At 41.6% G+C, this 18,117-nt stretch overlaps 1 protein-coding gene across 1 annotated transcript in view; it reads left to right on the forward strand.

Moving 5' to 3' along the window:
- LOC128694402 (uncharacterized) overlaps positions 1-18,117 on the forward strand; it is a 131,176-nt gene that overhangs the window by 5,583 nt on the left and 107,476 nt on the right. Inside the window, exons 2-5 of the mRNA XM_070097838.1 lie at positions 520-1,892; positions 5,631-5,722; positions 6,218-6,927; positions 12,092-13,833. Of these exons, the coding sequence (XP_069953939.1) occupies positions 520-1,892; positions 5,631-5,722; positions 6,218-6,927; positions 12,092-13,833 (3,917 nt within the window). The remainder of the gene's footprint in view (positions 1-519; positions 1,893-5,630; positions 5,723-6,217; positions 6,928-12,091; positions 13,834-18,117) is intronic.

Consider the following 18,117-nt stretch of genomic DNA (forward strand, 5'->3'; position numbering starts at 1 on the left):
CATTGTACTGCATTTGTGTATTTCCACATTGTATAGCATGCTAAATTATAGGCTACATTTGACATTACAGACGACTATGTACTACACTGATTCTTGTAAACCCATATTCCAACACTCCAATTTTCATTGCGTAAACAATCTTAGAATGAGTAAAAAATTGGGTCGAAAACAATAGCGATAACACGTTTAATGTGAAAAAGAAAACTCATAAATTCTGGTTACTGTGTTTACCTGATTCCTGGACACGTAGTGTTACATGCCTTTGTTTAATTTTTAATCTTATTTTTTTAAATATCAATGCAGTCGGCTGGTTGCAAATTGTCAAGCAGTGTGTTGCAGTTAATGCTTGTGGGGGGGGGGGTGGCTTATAAAATAGGCTGGATAAATTCAAAGCAAAATAGGTGTAGGAAATGCCTATCCCTCGTGGGCAAATAGGTCTACAATAAAACATACAATGAAATATAATGAGATTCTCTATTGACAGGTCTGCAGAGTGAAGTTTTTTATATTCTTATAAAGTTGCTCCTGCAGCAGTAACACCAACCTGGCAACCTCCGCCCGTGGCCGCGCCCTGCACGACCCTGGTAGGGAGGCTCCAAAGACCAGCGCGGCACATCACAGTGTCCCTCACCTCGACATTCTACCCACCAAACATAGCTCTACTACCACTGTCAGTGACTCCAGCATTACCACTCATCCCATCAGACAACTTGAGAGCTCTAATTCCTCCGTTGAATACTCCGTCAGCCCCAAAACTCCTTCAGTTAAAATGCCTGTAAATTCTGATGCCTCCGGCAGGGCCTCCACCAGAGGTAAAAGCTCCAGCCAACGAATGAGCATCGTTATGAAGCGCGGACTGGGATCCCGAAGTGCTACCTCCAGCATGATCAAACGCCAGACTCTAGAGAAGCCCAGCAGCACAGTATCTAGTAAACCCTACAGCCTGAGACGGGATGGTAGTTTTGTATGTCGAAGTTTATCTAGGTTACCAGAATCAAATCGGGGTAGCGTCAGGAAGTTAAAGGTGTCCCAACCTGCTGACAGCCTTATGAGACTCCACCAATCTTCGAGTATGGGCAGTACCCCAAAGCTGAGCACACAGCCTCGTGTTGCCAATCTCGCCAGAGTAAGTACTTCTCTTTCCCTGAGAATTCCTTTAAGAGACCGTTCTCTTTCAAGTAGGACAGACGCATCAAGAAGTAGCGGCACTGTACGGAACTCTCCTTCTGTTTCAAAGTCTAGAAGAGCCGATGTTAGCAATCGAGGACCCCGTAGACCAGACAAAACCTCCAGCCCAACAGATAAGACAGAGACAGCAGTGTTAGTCACTACAACCTCTTCCTCATTTTCTACATTGAGTAGCCGCGTTAATGACCAAATAGCCAAAAGTTCGTCCTTCAGCAGGGACCCGTTTGTAGGTTCCTCATACCGGGGTTTGACGTCTCACTGGGCTAGACGCCAAACCCCTGGACGCAATCATCAAAGTGTCCTCCCTAGCGAAGGAGCATACCCTCACGATAAACTATACGGCAACACCAGCCGTGTATCCAAAGGAAGTAGTACACGTAAGGACACTCAAGAACGAAGTTATCGTACTAGCAAATTTAATGACAGACATAACACAACACAAATTATATTGAAAAGGGAAGAAGATACTCTCCCAAGCCGATTATCAGAAGACCAATTTAAGAAAGCTTCAGGCTCTGTAAGAAAACCCTCTTCCAGACAACCATCAGCGGGAACTAAATTATCAAGCACTCAATCGAGAGAAAGGTCTGCGGATAGCAGCAGCAAGCACAGCTTTCCAAAAATCATCTTGAACAAGACTGACACCAAGAGTGGACCTTGTAGCCACGACACATCCAGCAGCGGCAACAATTTTCCTCACAAGGGTAACAATGACCTTCAGTGTCAGTGTGTGGCGTGTGTAATCTTGCATGGTGTTCCTGGAATGTAAATTTCTCGTGTAGTTTTCCAGTATTGTACAGATTTTCGGTGCCGTCGTTCTCCCTAGTAGCCCAGCATTTGTTGAGAAACAACTACCTATTGAGTCATCCCAGTACATGTAGGTTACTCCCATTGTAGAGTATGTTGTTTGTATCCTGCCGCTCAGAACGGAGGAACTAAGATGCACATGCAATAATTTTCTTATGTATAAAACACTATTATGAGAGGCAAATCATAATAGCCTGTAGCCCATTAATAACAAGCTTTCCGAAAGGAGAATTGGGTGTAGCTTAAGTCAAAACTAACCACGCGTCGTTCGCTAAAGCTTATGATGCAGTGCATGATGCTACGTGAAGCATGAGAATATAAGCTGGAAAGGAAGCTTAGGAAACTGCAGCTTCCAGGTGTGGGGGGTGAATGTGCTACACTCTAGTATACATGCTGCTTTGTTATATCTTCTGCTGCCACTTTCTTACCCACAAAAACATTACTACCTATAGAACCTGCTTGTTCGACGTGAGTCACTGGTATGGTGTACCTATGATAAACAGTACTAGTCACTGCGTAGTGTTGCACCTATGATACACAGTACCCGTCTTGGGTCACTGTAGTGTAGTGTACTACCCGCCGCGGGGTCACTAGTGTGGTGTACCAGACAATTATGCGGCAGAGTTTATGCTGCATGATTGAATAGATGTTCCTGAGGGATGACCCCCGTCCCTCTTATTCCATCATTCCTCCTCGCTCCTCGACTCTCTCTCGCTACCCCATCACTAAATTTATAAACGTCATTTAATTGTCGTAATTCACTATATAATCTTGGTAGTGTTATGCAACAATAGATCACCTTCGACACTTGCATTGAAATATTACATTATTTATCCTAAATAAATTACAGTAATTGAAATTTATGAAACTAAACTGTAACTTCCTGAAATTAAGTGTGGCTCTCATTTTCCTAATGCTGGGCTCACGATCTTTGGAACTGTAGCTAGACCCCAGTGGATTGCCCAGTGTCCCCCCTATACCCTTGGCAGACAGTCTAAATCACCACAACTACCTCCATCATTCCTGCTAGGTACAAATATAACTTTAAAAGATATCAAAAACTTGGTTTTACTTTACATATGTACAGCTAGCAACACAACAGCTGAAAGAAAATTGTAAGTATTTTATCATTTATATAAAAGCAAATTCTTCAGAAACAGTTCCATACCTCTGGCTAAGAACCCCTGGCCTAGACGATGTTTGGCCCCAGTAGGTTCAACGCTTCTCCGTGAATATAATATACGTGTTCCTGAGCGGTAATGGCAGACCGTGTTGTGTTCTTGTGCGTTAGTTACACTGCAGCAATGTGTGGATACCTCTTGATACATTGCAGCAGTGTGTGGATTCCTGTGTCGCACTGCAGTATGTAGCTGCCTCGTCCAGCACTTCAATGTTTTCAGCAGCTCTGGAGTTTCTTGCACACGAGTACTACAAATGTTTGACACAACAGCCAGGGAATTTCATATGAACTCAACGGAACTAAGCCACAGTTCTTGGCTTTCTTGGGTTATACCTCCTGGTTTTATACTATGAGGCCAGTTGTCATCCCGCCTAGAAAATAGAACGAGAAAATGTTTTACTCGTCTTTGACCTTACGAAGGCTGTCTAACCTCTTCTGTGGTCAGCTCCCAACCGGTAGGTCACGAATTCAATTCTAGGGCTTACAAAACTTGCCGGCAGGTTTCCTTACGTCACTGCTTCCCTATTGAACCTAGTAGTAAAAATAGGTAAACCGGATGTTAGTTGTATCTTGGGGATGCGAATGTGTAAGAGAACTGTGAAAATTATTATTAGTATTATGTGAGCAAATCACCTGCAGGAGGCTTACAGGGCATCACCTGAATTATTACCTGCAAATAATTTGGGTGAGGTAAGTGGGACTTAGTCACAGTAGCTCGCTAAACTGCAAATCCTTCGATTGCCCACTTCACCCCACTCACAAAAAGCTAGCCCCGACATTAAATTAAATAATTATAAAGTTAAAACCAGCTATTCTGGTAAAATTAAAATTGTGGACTGTGTTATTTTGGTTTACTTGCTGGGTGCACAAAAAATGTAACTATTAATGCAGTACATATAATACAGTAGTGTTATTAGAAAAGAACTTTTTATTTTCACTTACCATTTAATTACTATAGATAGATCACCCCACAACACCTGCCTAACACCTAGACCCTACACTGGCCAGCTGAGATCTAAATGCAAGGACTAATGGTGTACTTCCCTGTGAGTGATGTCTGCATCCTTTACTTTCTGCCATCCACACGTAATTCTTGAGGTCCCGCAAATTTCCTGTCCCAGTTCTTCAGCAGGGGACATAACACGGGTTCCTGATACAAATTAAGACCGAAACGCCCCAATTTGGCCTCGGGAGACGCTGAATTACATTGCATAATTAAGTCCAGTCCTCGCACATTAAATTCAATATGGCGTCCCTCCCGGGCGTCACTTAGCCGCTGTTCTTATCCCCCCTCACTCGAAATTTTTTCGAAAGGGTCAAAATCAGCATCACATTTTATTACACAATCACTGTATTCAAATTTACACGTTTACACGTGTTTAACAAACTCCAGACCTGCTAGGAATACTCACGTGTTGGTTAAGAGGTGTCCTAGCTGTGATATATTAACTGATAAGAGGTGTGCCCGCGCCTCCATATGTATGCAAAGTTCCAACAGCTAGTCCTACTGTCATCAGTAAGCTTCAGGTATTAAACTGCTTGGGGAATATACGGGAATATATGGCGAGGTATATATCCGCATATACACTCTTCTACCATGAGAAACGAGTTATATATTGTTATGCAATTTAACGACAGTGAATTGTAACGTAATTCAAAGTATTATCTAGAGATCTGAATTACATTTTGAAAGAGTATTCAATGTCTTCAGAGGTCATTAAGATGAAAGCATGGGGGAGAGTGGGTGTGTGGGGAGAGTGGGTGTGTGGGGAGAGTGGGGTGTGTGGGGAGAGTGGGGTGTGTGGGGAGAGTGGGGTGTGTGGGGAAGTGGGGTGTGTGAGGAGGAGCGTGTGTGAGGGGGCGAGACTGTTTGCGCCCCTGTTATGTGAATGTTATTCTGCTAGGTGTAATGTAAATATATACTGTACTAAGGTATATAAATATCTTTGTATATGCGTCGAGGTTTGTGTGTAAACTTAGATGTAATGTAATGAGTTACTTTAGCGAATACAGTATTATAGTGAAGATGAATTGAAGTCTCGGCCCGCGTGCAGTAGACAGGCTTTAAACTTACATAACTACATCTGCTAAGGCCATTCTTCTCGAATTGCTTCTGCCATACTGAGTTTATAATTACTTATTAGTTATTATCTTTTGTATTTAAATATTTTGTTTAAAGTTTTTGCTTGGCAAGTAATTAAACCTTCGTTCATATTTTCTTTTGGTTTAATCTTGTTTATTTTTTTTACATTAACAAGGAATTTTTCTAAGTAATTCTTTGGAATTTTTATCCATATTGTATTTGATACAATTCAGTGTGCTGCTAACTGTATTCAGGATATTTTTTTTTTTTAAGAATTACATTAAGTTAGTGTTGATCATGATGCAGGATGTAATGCTACACGGTATATTTACGAGGTATATTGCTTGCTAAGTTAGTATGGTTGTTTTTCAGGTATGATCAGCAGCAGTCAGAAAGATTTGAAATGTCCGCCACCACCACCAGGCAGACCTGCTATTGATTTGTTGCCACCAGCCTTGTTCTCAGTGAGTTACTTTATCAACCTACTACCACACACCCCTCGACTACCGTTCTTACTACTACTACTACTGTTTACTACTGTTTTTAACTACTAGTAACAACTACTATTACTACTACAATTTTATTATTATATCGTGTTTCATTGCACTTTCCTTTGTCTTGTATAACTAAGCTTATTAAATCACGGAAAAATTAGTAATCTCTGCAGATTTCCTCAAATATGGAATTTACAGAGTAATGTATATTAGTTTTTCTTAAGGTAAGGCATACAGTATACACGAGAAACTAACAATACATATAAAAAAATTGTATATATTAAAGTTGAATAATTAAAAATTACATATATTCACTATATAGAAGTGATATTGCACGATTATTTAACCTAGATTATCCCTACAAATCCTCAAAATGATTAAAAAAGGTCAATTGTTAATGGTCGTCTAAACACTGACTATATGCTTCAAAGAAAAAAAATTTTTTCATTATAGTTTTCTTTTCAGGAAGTTGAGGAGATGGCCAACAGGGGGCTCCAGGAACCCTCAGTGACGTCACCAGACAATGACAACAAACCTGCTCTGAGGGGAACCAAGACTCTCACTGATCATTTTCTCGATTTTGAAGAGAATATTCGGCCCAGGAGCTATAAGAGTGAACAGAATGTTAAAGCTGTGACGGGGGAAGAACTAGTAGGGGGAGATATCCAAAATAAGCGTGGATACAGTAGTGAGGAGGCAGTGAAGAGAGACCACGAGGGTAACAAACCCTTAAACATCTTCAATGCTTTCAACTACTGGAGGAGGAATCTGCCTGATGTGTCTATAGAGTTAAAGCATATATTACCACCGGACGATGACTCAGTCTCCCAGGATGTGAATGGCAACAATCACTCTGTCGATGGCGTCAGGGAGAGTCAGGACGTCAAAAGAGGTGCCATCAGTTGGTCACACCCACCTAGTCCCACCTACTCACAGTACCGTTCCAGCAAGTATCGTACTCGGGTACAAACACCATATAGACTGCAACAGGGTCGTGATCTTGCCCCGCTGGTGCTGATTGACTTCAGTGATGATGCTGACGATAAACTTCGTAATGGTGATGTGTGTGAGGCCCTTCGTCAGCACAGTAACGAAGGTGTCGACGAGGCCGATGAAGAGCCTGTACACTCGTCCACCTGCTGTCTGAAGTCTGGCTCCTTCAGTGACTACTCCAGGTATCTTAGATTATTACCGTGTTAAAAGAATGTTTATCTTTTATATCTAGATGTCATAGTAGCTGGTGTGACGTGTTTATAGAAAGTGACAGTAATTGGTTATCGTAGTATGAGCTAGGTTTATATAGAGGTGTATGTATTGTTACATTATTTTTGTTGGTTGAACATATATGGTGTAGTAATTGAGGCTTGCATGAAAAACCCACGTTACTTCCGCTGGCCGTGATCTGCACATGGTTCTGAACCAAGTTTATAATATTCAGTGTTTCATAAAACATAACATTGAAACAAGCTTATACATAAAAAATAAAAATAGTCATACCATCTCTTCTTAGAAAAAATGATTTATTAGAAATATTTAGCTGTAATATTGGTTGATAAGGGATCATTAAAAGTAAATGACGTTGAACGGTGTCGTGTTTACTCACAAACGCAACTCCTAGTAGTTTATTGATCCTGAAGCGCATACTTTGTGCGTTTCAGTCTGTATGGATGTAGCTTTATCTGTTTTGCTGTGTTAGTTCCCCGTGACACTATGATCCCTACGGGTTTAACATTTCCACTTTATCTTACTTAGTGCCTGTTATGGTTTGGGGTGGACATTTTTGCTTCTGCTTCCAAGGCAGTATCTGTTGTAGACAAACATCTCACGGCTATGTATCGATAATCTCGCATTCACCAGTCTAGGAGTTTAGTAAAAAAAAAAGTGGATTGTACGCTTGTCATTACTGAATGAAGACATCTTGTATAAATATATTTACAGGCTGCATGTTTTGACATCTTTTAATAAGAATCTTGCCCTACCTTCCAAGTAACGAAGGGTCATTTCGTGTAAATTGTAACTAACCAATTTACAACCAGTTTTTTATTCTATATCTCACATACTGTCTTCAGCAAATTTGTCAGTTTATTTAGGTTAGGCTCTGTTAGGTTTGGTCATCGCAGGTTATATTAGGTATTAGTAAAAAATATAACGAAACATCACTAAATGAAATGAAGTGCAAACGGAAAACGGGGATCCACAAAGGCCACATTAAAATACATTCAGATAATCTCTTTTTAAAACACAACCCGCATGTAGGAGGGGGAGCTTACGACGACGTTTCGGTCCGACTTGGGCCAGGAAAAGAGAGGAGGCAGTATATATAGTATATTTTATTTATTATTACTTATTTCCCCTCTGTGTTTTTGTTCTTTGTAGGCCCCTAACTCCCTTGTAGTGCTCTTAGTATTTGACTGACTCCACTATTACTACTACCTCTCTTGTCCCGTCCCTGTCTACTGTCCTATATATACATATATTGCCTCTTTTTCTCCTTACTATAGTGTGACATTGTAAACGGTCCAAGGCGGACTGAAACGTAGTCGTAAGCTCCGTTCTTATGTACGGGTTATTTGGGTATTGTTCCAGTCATGTTACTGTGCCTTTTTTTGTTATTTATTGCTGTTAACGCCTTGTGAATGGTCATCCGTCCCACTGTTAGCAGCACTTAAATATTTTATGATCTGCTATTTGTAGTCTCGGAATATAACCCATGCTCGTGATGTCACTTTTTCTGTTATAAATTAAGCATAGGTTTTTAAAATTAGTAGTGGTTTTAGCATACACAATTTCTTGACTTAAACTCCATCTCAGGCATGTACCTCTATTTCCGAAGAATTATTTACAAATATTCCTCTTACTTCTCCCTGTTGCTTATTAGGAACTTTTTTTTTCGTATTTTTCCAAATGTGGATCCCATACCACATCCGCACATTCCAATTTTAGTATATATCAGTTACTACTCACTTAATAAACTTTGATATCCTTCAAGGGAGGTTTCTCGATGTCGATGAGGGGTTCTTGATCATTGAGATTGGAGCTAACCTCCGTTACTTTGGTTCAAATCCCATTCCATATGCACTGTATGACCCCCCACATGCTTTTCACTTCCTCGTGATATTATGATCTTTTGATCAAAATTGACCAGCCATTATCTGTATCATGGCGATAATTATAACCTTAATTTTCAAGGATTGGACTGGCAAGCCAGCGGAAGGCCTCTGTATTGAAAGTGTTTAGAAAAGATAAATCTGCCGAAGTTGCAGATGTAGAATTCACGTTGCTGTATCTGAATTCATTTACATCTAACCCAAATTATGTAACATGGGATTGGCCAAGCGCTGATGACCATACTTTGTTAGATCAAGTCAGCCATTACTGAAAGAAAAATAACTAGGAAAAATATTCACATTCACTGAGGATTGTGAAGCTAATGATTACTTTGTTACTTAATTTTAAATATTGAATAATTGCAGTAGCTTTGTGATGTTGAAAACCTGTTATTCAAAAAGATCAAAAGCTTTATATTATTGTATAATATAATTTGCATAAATTAAGAATGCACTATTTTAGTTATAGGTTTATAACAATTATTGTGGAAAATTGCATTTATCTGAATGTAACTAATTATGTACATAACAGTAAATGATAAAAAAGATTATTATTTATCAATGTTACATAGACAAGTAGGAATTTGGGACACCTAGGTCGCAAAAAATGTCCCCCTTCGATACCTACCACTGTCATAACCACAAGTTGCTCTGGACCTATTAATTAAATGAAATATACATACACCAGGAATACTGGTAAATATATAAATTTGTGGACTATATTAAAAATAATAAATGGTTATATATATATATATATATATATATATATATATATATATATATATATATATATATATATATAATATACACACAATTACATAACAGAAGGAAAATATATCTTTATATCACTCGCCAATTTGACTGGAGATTAATGTGTATCATACTCAGAAAACCTCACTCTAACTAAATCTATGAAAATAATGCTGGCCAGAATTACACAAAAATCTAGAGAGCTTATCTGAGGTTCCTGGAGCTGTCTTGTCCAGTCGTCTGATATCTCAAGTTATGCAGGAATGCACATCCACCAATTTCGCCTCCTATTTGAGAGGTGTGAGCACAATTTTAACCTCTAGAGCACGAAAAATTCTTCCCATTACACCAACGTTTGTACAAAATTCAAAACCAAGATGGCGAGTCACCTCTCTGCCCAGGCACAGGCTTTCCGTTTTCTATGACAAATATTATTAAATACAGTATAGGCCATCTATTTACCTATAAATTACCGTATTTCTGGAAAATATATACAGTGTTTTCCACAATTATGAAGAATTTTTGCATACTCTAAATTGAGAAAGATATCAGTCATGTGTGTACAATGTTTAGTGCTGCATCACTGAAGTTAGTTGTATGTAAATAAACAGAAGGGTGGACGAAGGGCCCGAACCTCGGTCCGACCCTATTCCGTCTCGGCTCAATTTACGGACCGCGGTTCGAGTCCCCCTCGTCCACCCTTCTGTTTATTCATTGACAGTTGTTTATTACAATTTAATTTGAGTTCAGAGTTGTATATAATTATACATTTGAAGGAGCTACAAAGTAAAATTTTCTCTAACTGTAAATTAGTTACATGTAAGCAACACCATTTTCTGCATTAACTCTTTTCTCACGAATGCTTCGTAAAAGCAGATTTTCAGGTTACCCCCAAAAAATAAGTTTTCGTAAGGTATATATGATTTACACAAGTCCTTAAAATGTATACAATGACTTTAAAATGTTTACAAGAATGACCTTAAAATGTATACAAGACTGACCTTATATATACTAATTGTGATATCTTTCGTCTCCCAGAACAATACCATAATGCTTTAACCTGGAAATCAAGGACTTTTTCCCTGATCTCGGAAGTCTCTTGGAGGGAAAAATCTCATTCATGGTCTGTTGAGTCATAAGTTTTATAAAATGTATCTAACTTTGTCAAGTTTTCGCTCATACATTAGGGTACTTGAGTATCAAAATGATTTTGGAATGAATAATTATTATCTTGACCCAGATGACTATTTTTTTTAAATTGCTATGAGCGCTGAGTGATCTATACGGTAAAAAATTTCTGAAAATATCAAATATTATTACCTCTTCCTCCTGCCTCTTTTTAGTATTTTCTGATGAGCTGCTGCTTTAAGTCTGCCCTTTCTGTTGTTGAAGTGTGAGCCAGAGGTGTGTACATGAGCATGCGACCTCAGGCCAGATAACCTGCGTTTATTTAAAGTCTTCCCGAATCATTATCACATAGAGAGTAGTTCGTGACTATACATGAGGTAAGATTCTTGCCGGCATCTACCTCTCCCGAGACGTGCTGAGTTTCTCTCTGATTAACCAGTGGTTTTATCTGTTAGTTAATTATCAATTCATTCTTATTTTACAACGTTCCTTGTTTTTCGTATTGCACAACATCAGTTTCTGAACGTTATCAACCTGTGGTAGAACTTAAATTTTATTGTTTTGTCTTCGGTGAGTTTTAATTTACCCTACGCATTACAAGTGTTATATCCACGATAGTGCGCTCTAATTTATTCCTTATCATTGCTGCCCTACCTCTGTTATAAACCTTCATAACGTGTGTGTGTGTGTGCGTGTGTGCGTGCGTGTGTGCGTGTGTGCGTGTGTGCGTGTGCGCGCGCGCGCCACCTGGGTGCTCGACTTGCTTCAGCAGTCCCCTTGTGCTGAATAGTCTTCCCCTGCCCCCACCCCCACACATGAAGCCAGGAGCTGTGAATAGACTTCTTCAAACACACACACACACACACACACACACACACACACACACACACACACACACACACACACACACACACACACACACACACACACACACACACACACACACACACGGTTCAGGGAGAGTGACCTAGTAGCGACCAGTGAAGAGGCGGGGCCAGGAGCTAGGACTCGACCCCTGCAATCTCAACTAGGTGAGTACTAGGTGAGGTGAGTACACACACCCAGCAGACAAGTGTTTATCGAAAAGTGCCTTTGACAGCTAGTAACTATACACACACACACGCACACACACACCGGGAGGTTATTATTTTGATCCATATTCCAGGCATTGAAGTATTCTTGAAGGTGTACAGGTAAATTAAGGTTTTATGTTTTAAACTTCGTGAAATCACTACTCGTCTCCCTCGTTTATCAATCTCTCCCGCCAAGCTTTTAAGACTTCCCCTCCCCCTCTCCCACACCCTCATCCTCTTAATAAGCCTAACATCCACTAAGTCATATCTGCTTCCCACAGGTTAGTCTCAGCGCGGCCCTTCGTCTCTCCTGTCAGCCACTCCCCCTGCGACACCACCCTCCATGTCGATCCCTTCGGCGATCTCGCCCGTAGGAACTCTGCGCCATTGTATATATTGAGTGACCTGAGTGAGCTTCACGAGGAACGTTGTGACCCTACACAGTTGCTGAGGACGCGAGAGTGCTGGAGGTCTGAGGAAGACAGTGTTTACGAGTTACTACTCTCCTCCGAGGGCGACATCAACCACAATTCCCATAAGTTTTATACTGACCTTGAGTCTGTTATTCCCCTCGAGTTCGATACTGACGATAGTGACATCTTCGAGGCTTTCTACGACATGGGGAACATACAGGGCGCCGAGGGTAAAAAGGGAGGGAAGGGCGATAAGCAGAAGGGCAAAGGAAAAGGAAAGGTCGCCCGGGGCAAGTCTCCTTCGAAAACAAAACTTCAAGGGAGCAGAGATACCCTAGATGAGGGTGACAGAGTATCAGTTTGTGCCTCCCCCATCAGCTCGCCGCCGTCAGCCATTGCAGCAGCCACTGTAGGAATTTCCACAGAGTCTAGCGTCCCACGTCCAGTCCCGGTAGTATGCGAGCGCCCCACCTTCATTGTCACAGACTCGTGGAAGGAGGCGAGGAAACCACAAACACTTGTAGCAGGTGAGGCTTTAGGAGAAGCAGCGGTAGCCTTCGTGGACTCCTCCTCTAGTTCAGAATCTGTCTTCACAGAGGCTCGGAGCGGGGGCGGACCCAACAGTCTACACGATGCTCTCACCCCAGCTGACGGGGCCACCACGCCCTTGTTCACAGAGGCGCTGGATTTACCTATTGATGCCATTATGTCAGGCCACTACAGCTCCAGCGATACTTCCACTGCCTCCTCTAAACCTCCCACTGTGGCAGAATCAGTCGACTCCACATCAAGTATACTCGACGATTTCTCAAAGAAAACTCCACCGGTATTAAGAGCAGGAACTAGTGTAGAATTATTGAAGAAAACGGTAAGTGGTGAGGACAAAGAGAAAACGGTAGAGGAGTCCTGGGAACATGGAGGGAGAGCGCCGAAGGCAACACCCCCCCGTCCTTCCCTCACTCAGGTAGAAATAACAACACACACGCGAGTTGAGACCAGTCAGCAGGACTTAAAACACGTTCACACGCCGGTCTTGTCCTCCAGTCAACAAGTGCAGTGTGTCAGGGAGGCCGCTGTGGTCCAGAATGATAGCGTCGGTTCAGTGTCGAGTGATGTGCTTAGTCCAGATGGTGTAGATATTGACTTCAGTGTTTCCGAGAGCAATCACAGTGTGTTTGAGGAGCAGACTGGAGAGCGGTCTTGCCGCTTCTCAGTAGCAACCAGTGCTAGTGAGGAGTCTGGTGGCTCCTTCATCTGCCTCAATCTAGAACCTTATTCCTCGAGGCTCAAGACACAGTCCCTTGGGGACGCCCTTGAAGAACAGGATGACCCGGGGGACACTTGGTCCCCTGAGGGAAAGCCCAGGTCGTATTCTGCCGATGACCTCGAGTTAGATCTTGAGGACTTCGACGACGAATACGACGAGGACGACTACGCCGACGAGGATATGCCTCAGGCGTCAGCGGCGTCGGCAGGGCGGGGCGGAGGGAGCAGCGCCTTCAGGGTGTCCCGTCATCGTAAGGTAGAGCTGCAACCTGCTAAGCCCTCTGGTGCCCGGCTTAACAACACTGCAGCCAAGAACAGAGCTTTGTCAGAAAACTGCATCTCTGGTGAGTACACACTAATAAAATTTCTTATTGGGTGGAAAGCCGGCGTCAGTAATATCTTTATTTCTGCAAGTACATGTACAAGGTATACAGGACTAGCTGACATCAGTGACAATACTGTATAGAAAGCCACTTGTTATGCAGAGCATTTCGGGCAAATTAGGTCAGTTTTGTCTCAGGATGCGACCCACACCAGTCGACTAACACCCAAGTACCCATTTTACTGATGGGTGAACATAGACAACCGGTGTAAGGAAACACGTCCAATGTTTCCCCCTTCCCCTTTCCTTCGCCGGGAATCGAACCAAGACCCTCACTGTATGAGGGTCAACATTATGAATGTTGACAGTGGGTTGGAGATCTTACTGGACTTTAATCCTTTCGAGTTTACTTGGACATCCTAGATTGTTTCAAAATGCTTTGTAAATAGAACTGTTTCCGTCATAGATTGTCATCACAGAATGTTATTTGTGTATAGAAAAAAAAATCAGGTAAACTCCAGGTAAACCCATGAGGGTTAATCCGGGACAACTAAAAGCTAAGCAGTGTGACTTATTTCCATAATGACTACAGTTTTTAATATTCAGACAAAGATAATTAATTCTTTGTATACAATGACTTGTAAAAGAACTGAAATGAAAAATAAGGGACTTTGAAGCTATTATATACATATATATATATATATATATATATATATATATATATATATATATATATATATATATATATATATATGATAGTATCCGTTTGAGCTCTGGAAAGCACTGTTGACGCTGTTCCTTATAATTTGTTAGTATAATTGAGTTTCTATGCCATCAAATAATAATCCCCGTGGTAACTGGACGAACTGTAAATGTTGGTGTCGTGGGAAAGTGTGTAAAAACCTAATGTTATATTAATATAAAACGAATCGCATAAAACGGCCGTTAGTTATGGAAGGTCAACTTTAGTTTTGCGTATGGTTTAAGGAAAATTTATACCTCGTGATGTGAAAGGATCAACTTCCTGGCAGCTGAAGTATGTTAAAGGTATATTCCCCAAAGAAGAAAAGTAATTTGGAGAAAGAGAGACGCTCCCTCTACAGAAAACGATGAAGAATCACTGAACTTCGCTAGACTGATACACGGAAGCGCTGACCAGGGAAGTGGAAAGTATCGAACTTATGTTAAAGGACTCATACGGGACCCAAGAGAGACAGGAGGCGCTAAAAGCGATTAGTGAAATTGAAAGAAATTCGAAATGTTTCTTTTCATATGCCAAAAAAAAGCAAATACCACATCTAGCATCGGGCCCTTGTTCAGACAAGATGGGACTTGCACAGATAACAAAGAAATGAGAGATACTGAAATCCCAATACGACTGTGTTTAACGAGCCACTAATCAGTCTAAAGATCAACAATCCAAATTACATTTTCTTGAATGAGCCTCAAAACTCCATCAATGTACGCCAGATTTCCGACATTACCCAAACTCCGATAGATATTGAGAAAGCCCATGCATTCAGCCAAAGGAATAACTGGCAAAGTGGGTAGATAGATCTTCAACTTTCTAACCAATCGAACACAAAGTAGTGGTAAACGGAAGCTGCCATAGTGAAAAGCTCTTCCACAACGTACAGTACTCGCCCTCAACCTGTTCCTCATCCTCATATCAGACATAGATACGTAATCCACAGCACAGTGTCAACCTCTGCAGACGATACTAGGATCTGCATGAGACTGTCGTGTATAGAGAACACGGTCCACCTCCAAGAAGATATAATCCAAATTTTCCAATGGGCAACTGAAAACAATATGATGTTCAATAAGGACAAATTCCAATTTCTGTTATGGAAAACTGGAGATAATAATTAGAACTGAGTATACTACAAACTCTGATTATAAAATAGAAAATAATGTGAGGGATCTAGGAGTGGTAATGTCTGAGGATCTCACTTTCAAGGATCACTGCAAAGAAAATGGTAGGATGGATATTGACAACGTTCAAAACAAGGGATGCCAAACCAGTGATGATTCTTTTCAAATCGCTTGTTCTCTCTAGGCTGGAATACTGCTGTACATTCACATTTCCGTTCAAAGCAGGTGAAACTGCCGATCTAGAGAGTGTACAGAGAACCTTTACTGCACATGTAAGTTCCATCAAACACCTCAACTACTGGGAACGCTTGGAAGCACTTGACTTGTACTTGCTGGAACGCAGACGAGAGAGAGATGAATATAATGTACACTTGGAAAATCCTAGAAAGAATAGTCCCGAATCTGCACACAGAAATCGCTTCCTACGAAAGCAAAAGACTGGGCAGGTGGTGCAAAATAACCCAATGAAAAGTAGGAGTGCCATTGGTACACTAAGAGAAAACACCATAAGTGTCCGAGGCCTCCCACCAGCCGTAAGAGGAATTACCAGTAGGCCTCTGGCTGCCTTCAAGAGGAAGATGGAAGTCGGTGCCGGATCAGCCGGGCTGTTGTTCGTGCGTTGGACCACGTGCTGCCAGCAGTAACAGCCTGATTGATCAGGCCCTGATCCACCGGGTGGACTGGTCGTGGACCGGGCCGCGGAGGCGTTGTTCCCCGGAATACCCTCCAGGTAGGTAGACATGCACTGAGGATACACACAGGTGTATATCCTCAGTGTATACAGTATATGCTCAGTGTAACATTGAGAGAAGTTGGCAAGTGGCATGCAGCCATGGCCATCGTGTAGTAGATGGTCTTCAAACTTAATAAACTAACCAACTATGAGAGGAAGAATTGGTGTAGTTACTACTGCAATCTCTCATCTCAGGTTTAATTTTAATGATTTTTTTTCTGGGAACAAACTGGTAAACTGTTATAACTAAGGTAATGTAGGAATTTCGTCACCCGTTTTCAGTTATTATTGTAGTGAGGTGGTTGTGTCCTGGGGTGGGCGGTGTGCCCGGGGTGGGCGGTGTGTCCTGGGGTGGGCGGTGTGTCCCGGGGTGGGCGGTGTGTCCTGGGGTGGGCGGTGTGTCCTGGGGTGGGCGGTGTGTGGGGTGGACGGTGCTGACTGTCACTGTCTACATCACAAAGCACGGAAGTAATTTATGAGGAGTGATAACTTCCATGTACGTTCAGTTACTACATGACAGGTGGCATGGGTGACCCAGTCACTTTCCTCTTTCCATTTTACTAGTTACATAGTAGAAACCAGTTTCCTTGTTGAGAGACGTAGTCAGGTTTTGTCATCAGGGACAGAGCACAGAAAGTTACATTATCTCAAGGCGCCACTTGTTACTCTAAACACGGCTCGAAAAATGTGGGTTTTCGATGTCATGGGCAATATTTATATTTACTGTCTCTGAATTCATTAATTTGATCGCATTCCAGTATACAGTGACGCAGGGTGTGACAATTGTCCATCTGGCAAAGTTTTCATTTCGTTTGGTCTACATCTGGTGATGGCGATTTAATCTCCCAAAGATACTTGCAGCCCAGCCGGAGCCGGGCGGCAGTGACATCCAAGTTTTTGCTTATTTTGTTGGATGCACCATAGATATGTGTCATGTCCTCTTGATACAGTGTTTAGGGCACGTTCTCATGTCCAGTGCTGCGTCAAAGGTTGCATATCTTTTTTCCTTTGCTGTACCTAAGGGACTTAATCTTATCTCTTGTACAGCAATGATTGAGGAACAAAATCTTGTCCCTAAAATACTGTAGATTGACTTCATTTCTCTACTTCCTTGACAGTAATGAGAAGAGAACACTGCAATATTTATTAACGCTTCTTCATACAATTCTTTCTGTGAAACTCGCTGGATATTTTTAGTTACCTTCAGGATTTTAAATTCGTGGCTTGTAATGCCTCAATTGAATTTTGTAGAGCGGTGCTGGCGTTCATGCATACATTTGGAGATTTTCATGGTTAATGTGGTTGATACACGATCCATGGTGTCATTTTTAGCGGTGGGTTTTAGCGAGCATGCAAGCTGTCTCTCCACACAATGCAGTGTCTCAGCTAGCTAGGTAGTGTTTACGTCGTGTGTGGAGCGAGACTGCCCATGCCTGAAGGCATTTCTTGAAATTCATCGGCATATGTGCATTTATATTTTATTTTTCTATGAGAAAATATGGTTTGTTAGGAGTAGTTGAATGTTTGTGTTTGGGAATTATGTTTTTGTTGTGTCTGGACGAAGTGAGGAAGCTGGTGGGGTGGATCTTCCAGGTTGCTGGCTACCAGGATCTGGATTCTCCCAACACTGCTCTTAGACCTACCGTTCATGAACTGAGGAAGAAATTTATCAGTAAGTTGCCTTAATTATCTGTTTTC

This window comes from Cherax quadricarinatus, chromosome 60 (genome assembly GCF_038502225.1).
Source record: "Cherax quadricarinatus isolate ZL_2023a chromosome 60, ASM3850222v1, whole genome shotgun sequence".
In the NCBI taxonomy this organism is placed as follows: Eukaryota; Metazoa; Arthropoda; class Malacostraca; order Decapoda; family Parastacidae; genus Cherax; species Cherax quadricarinatus.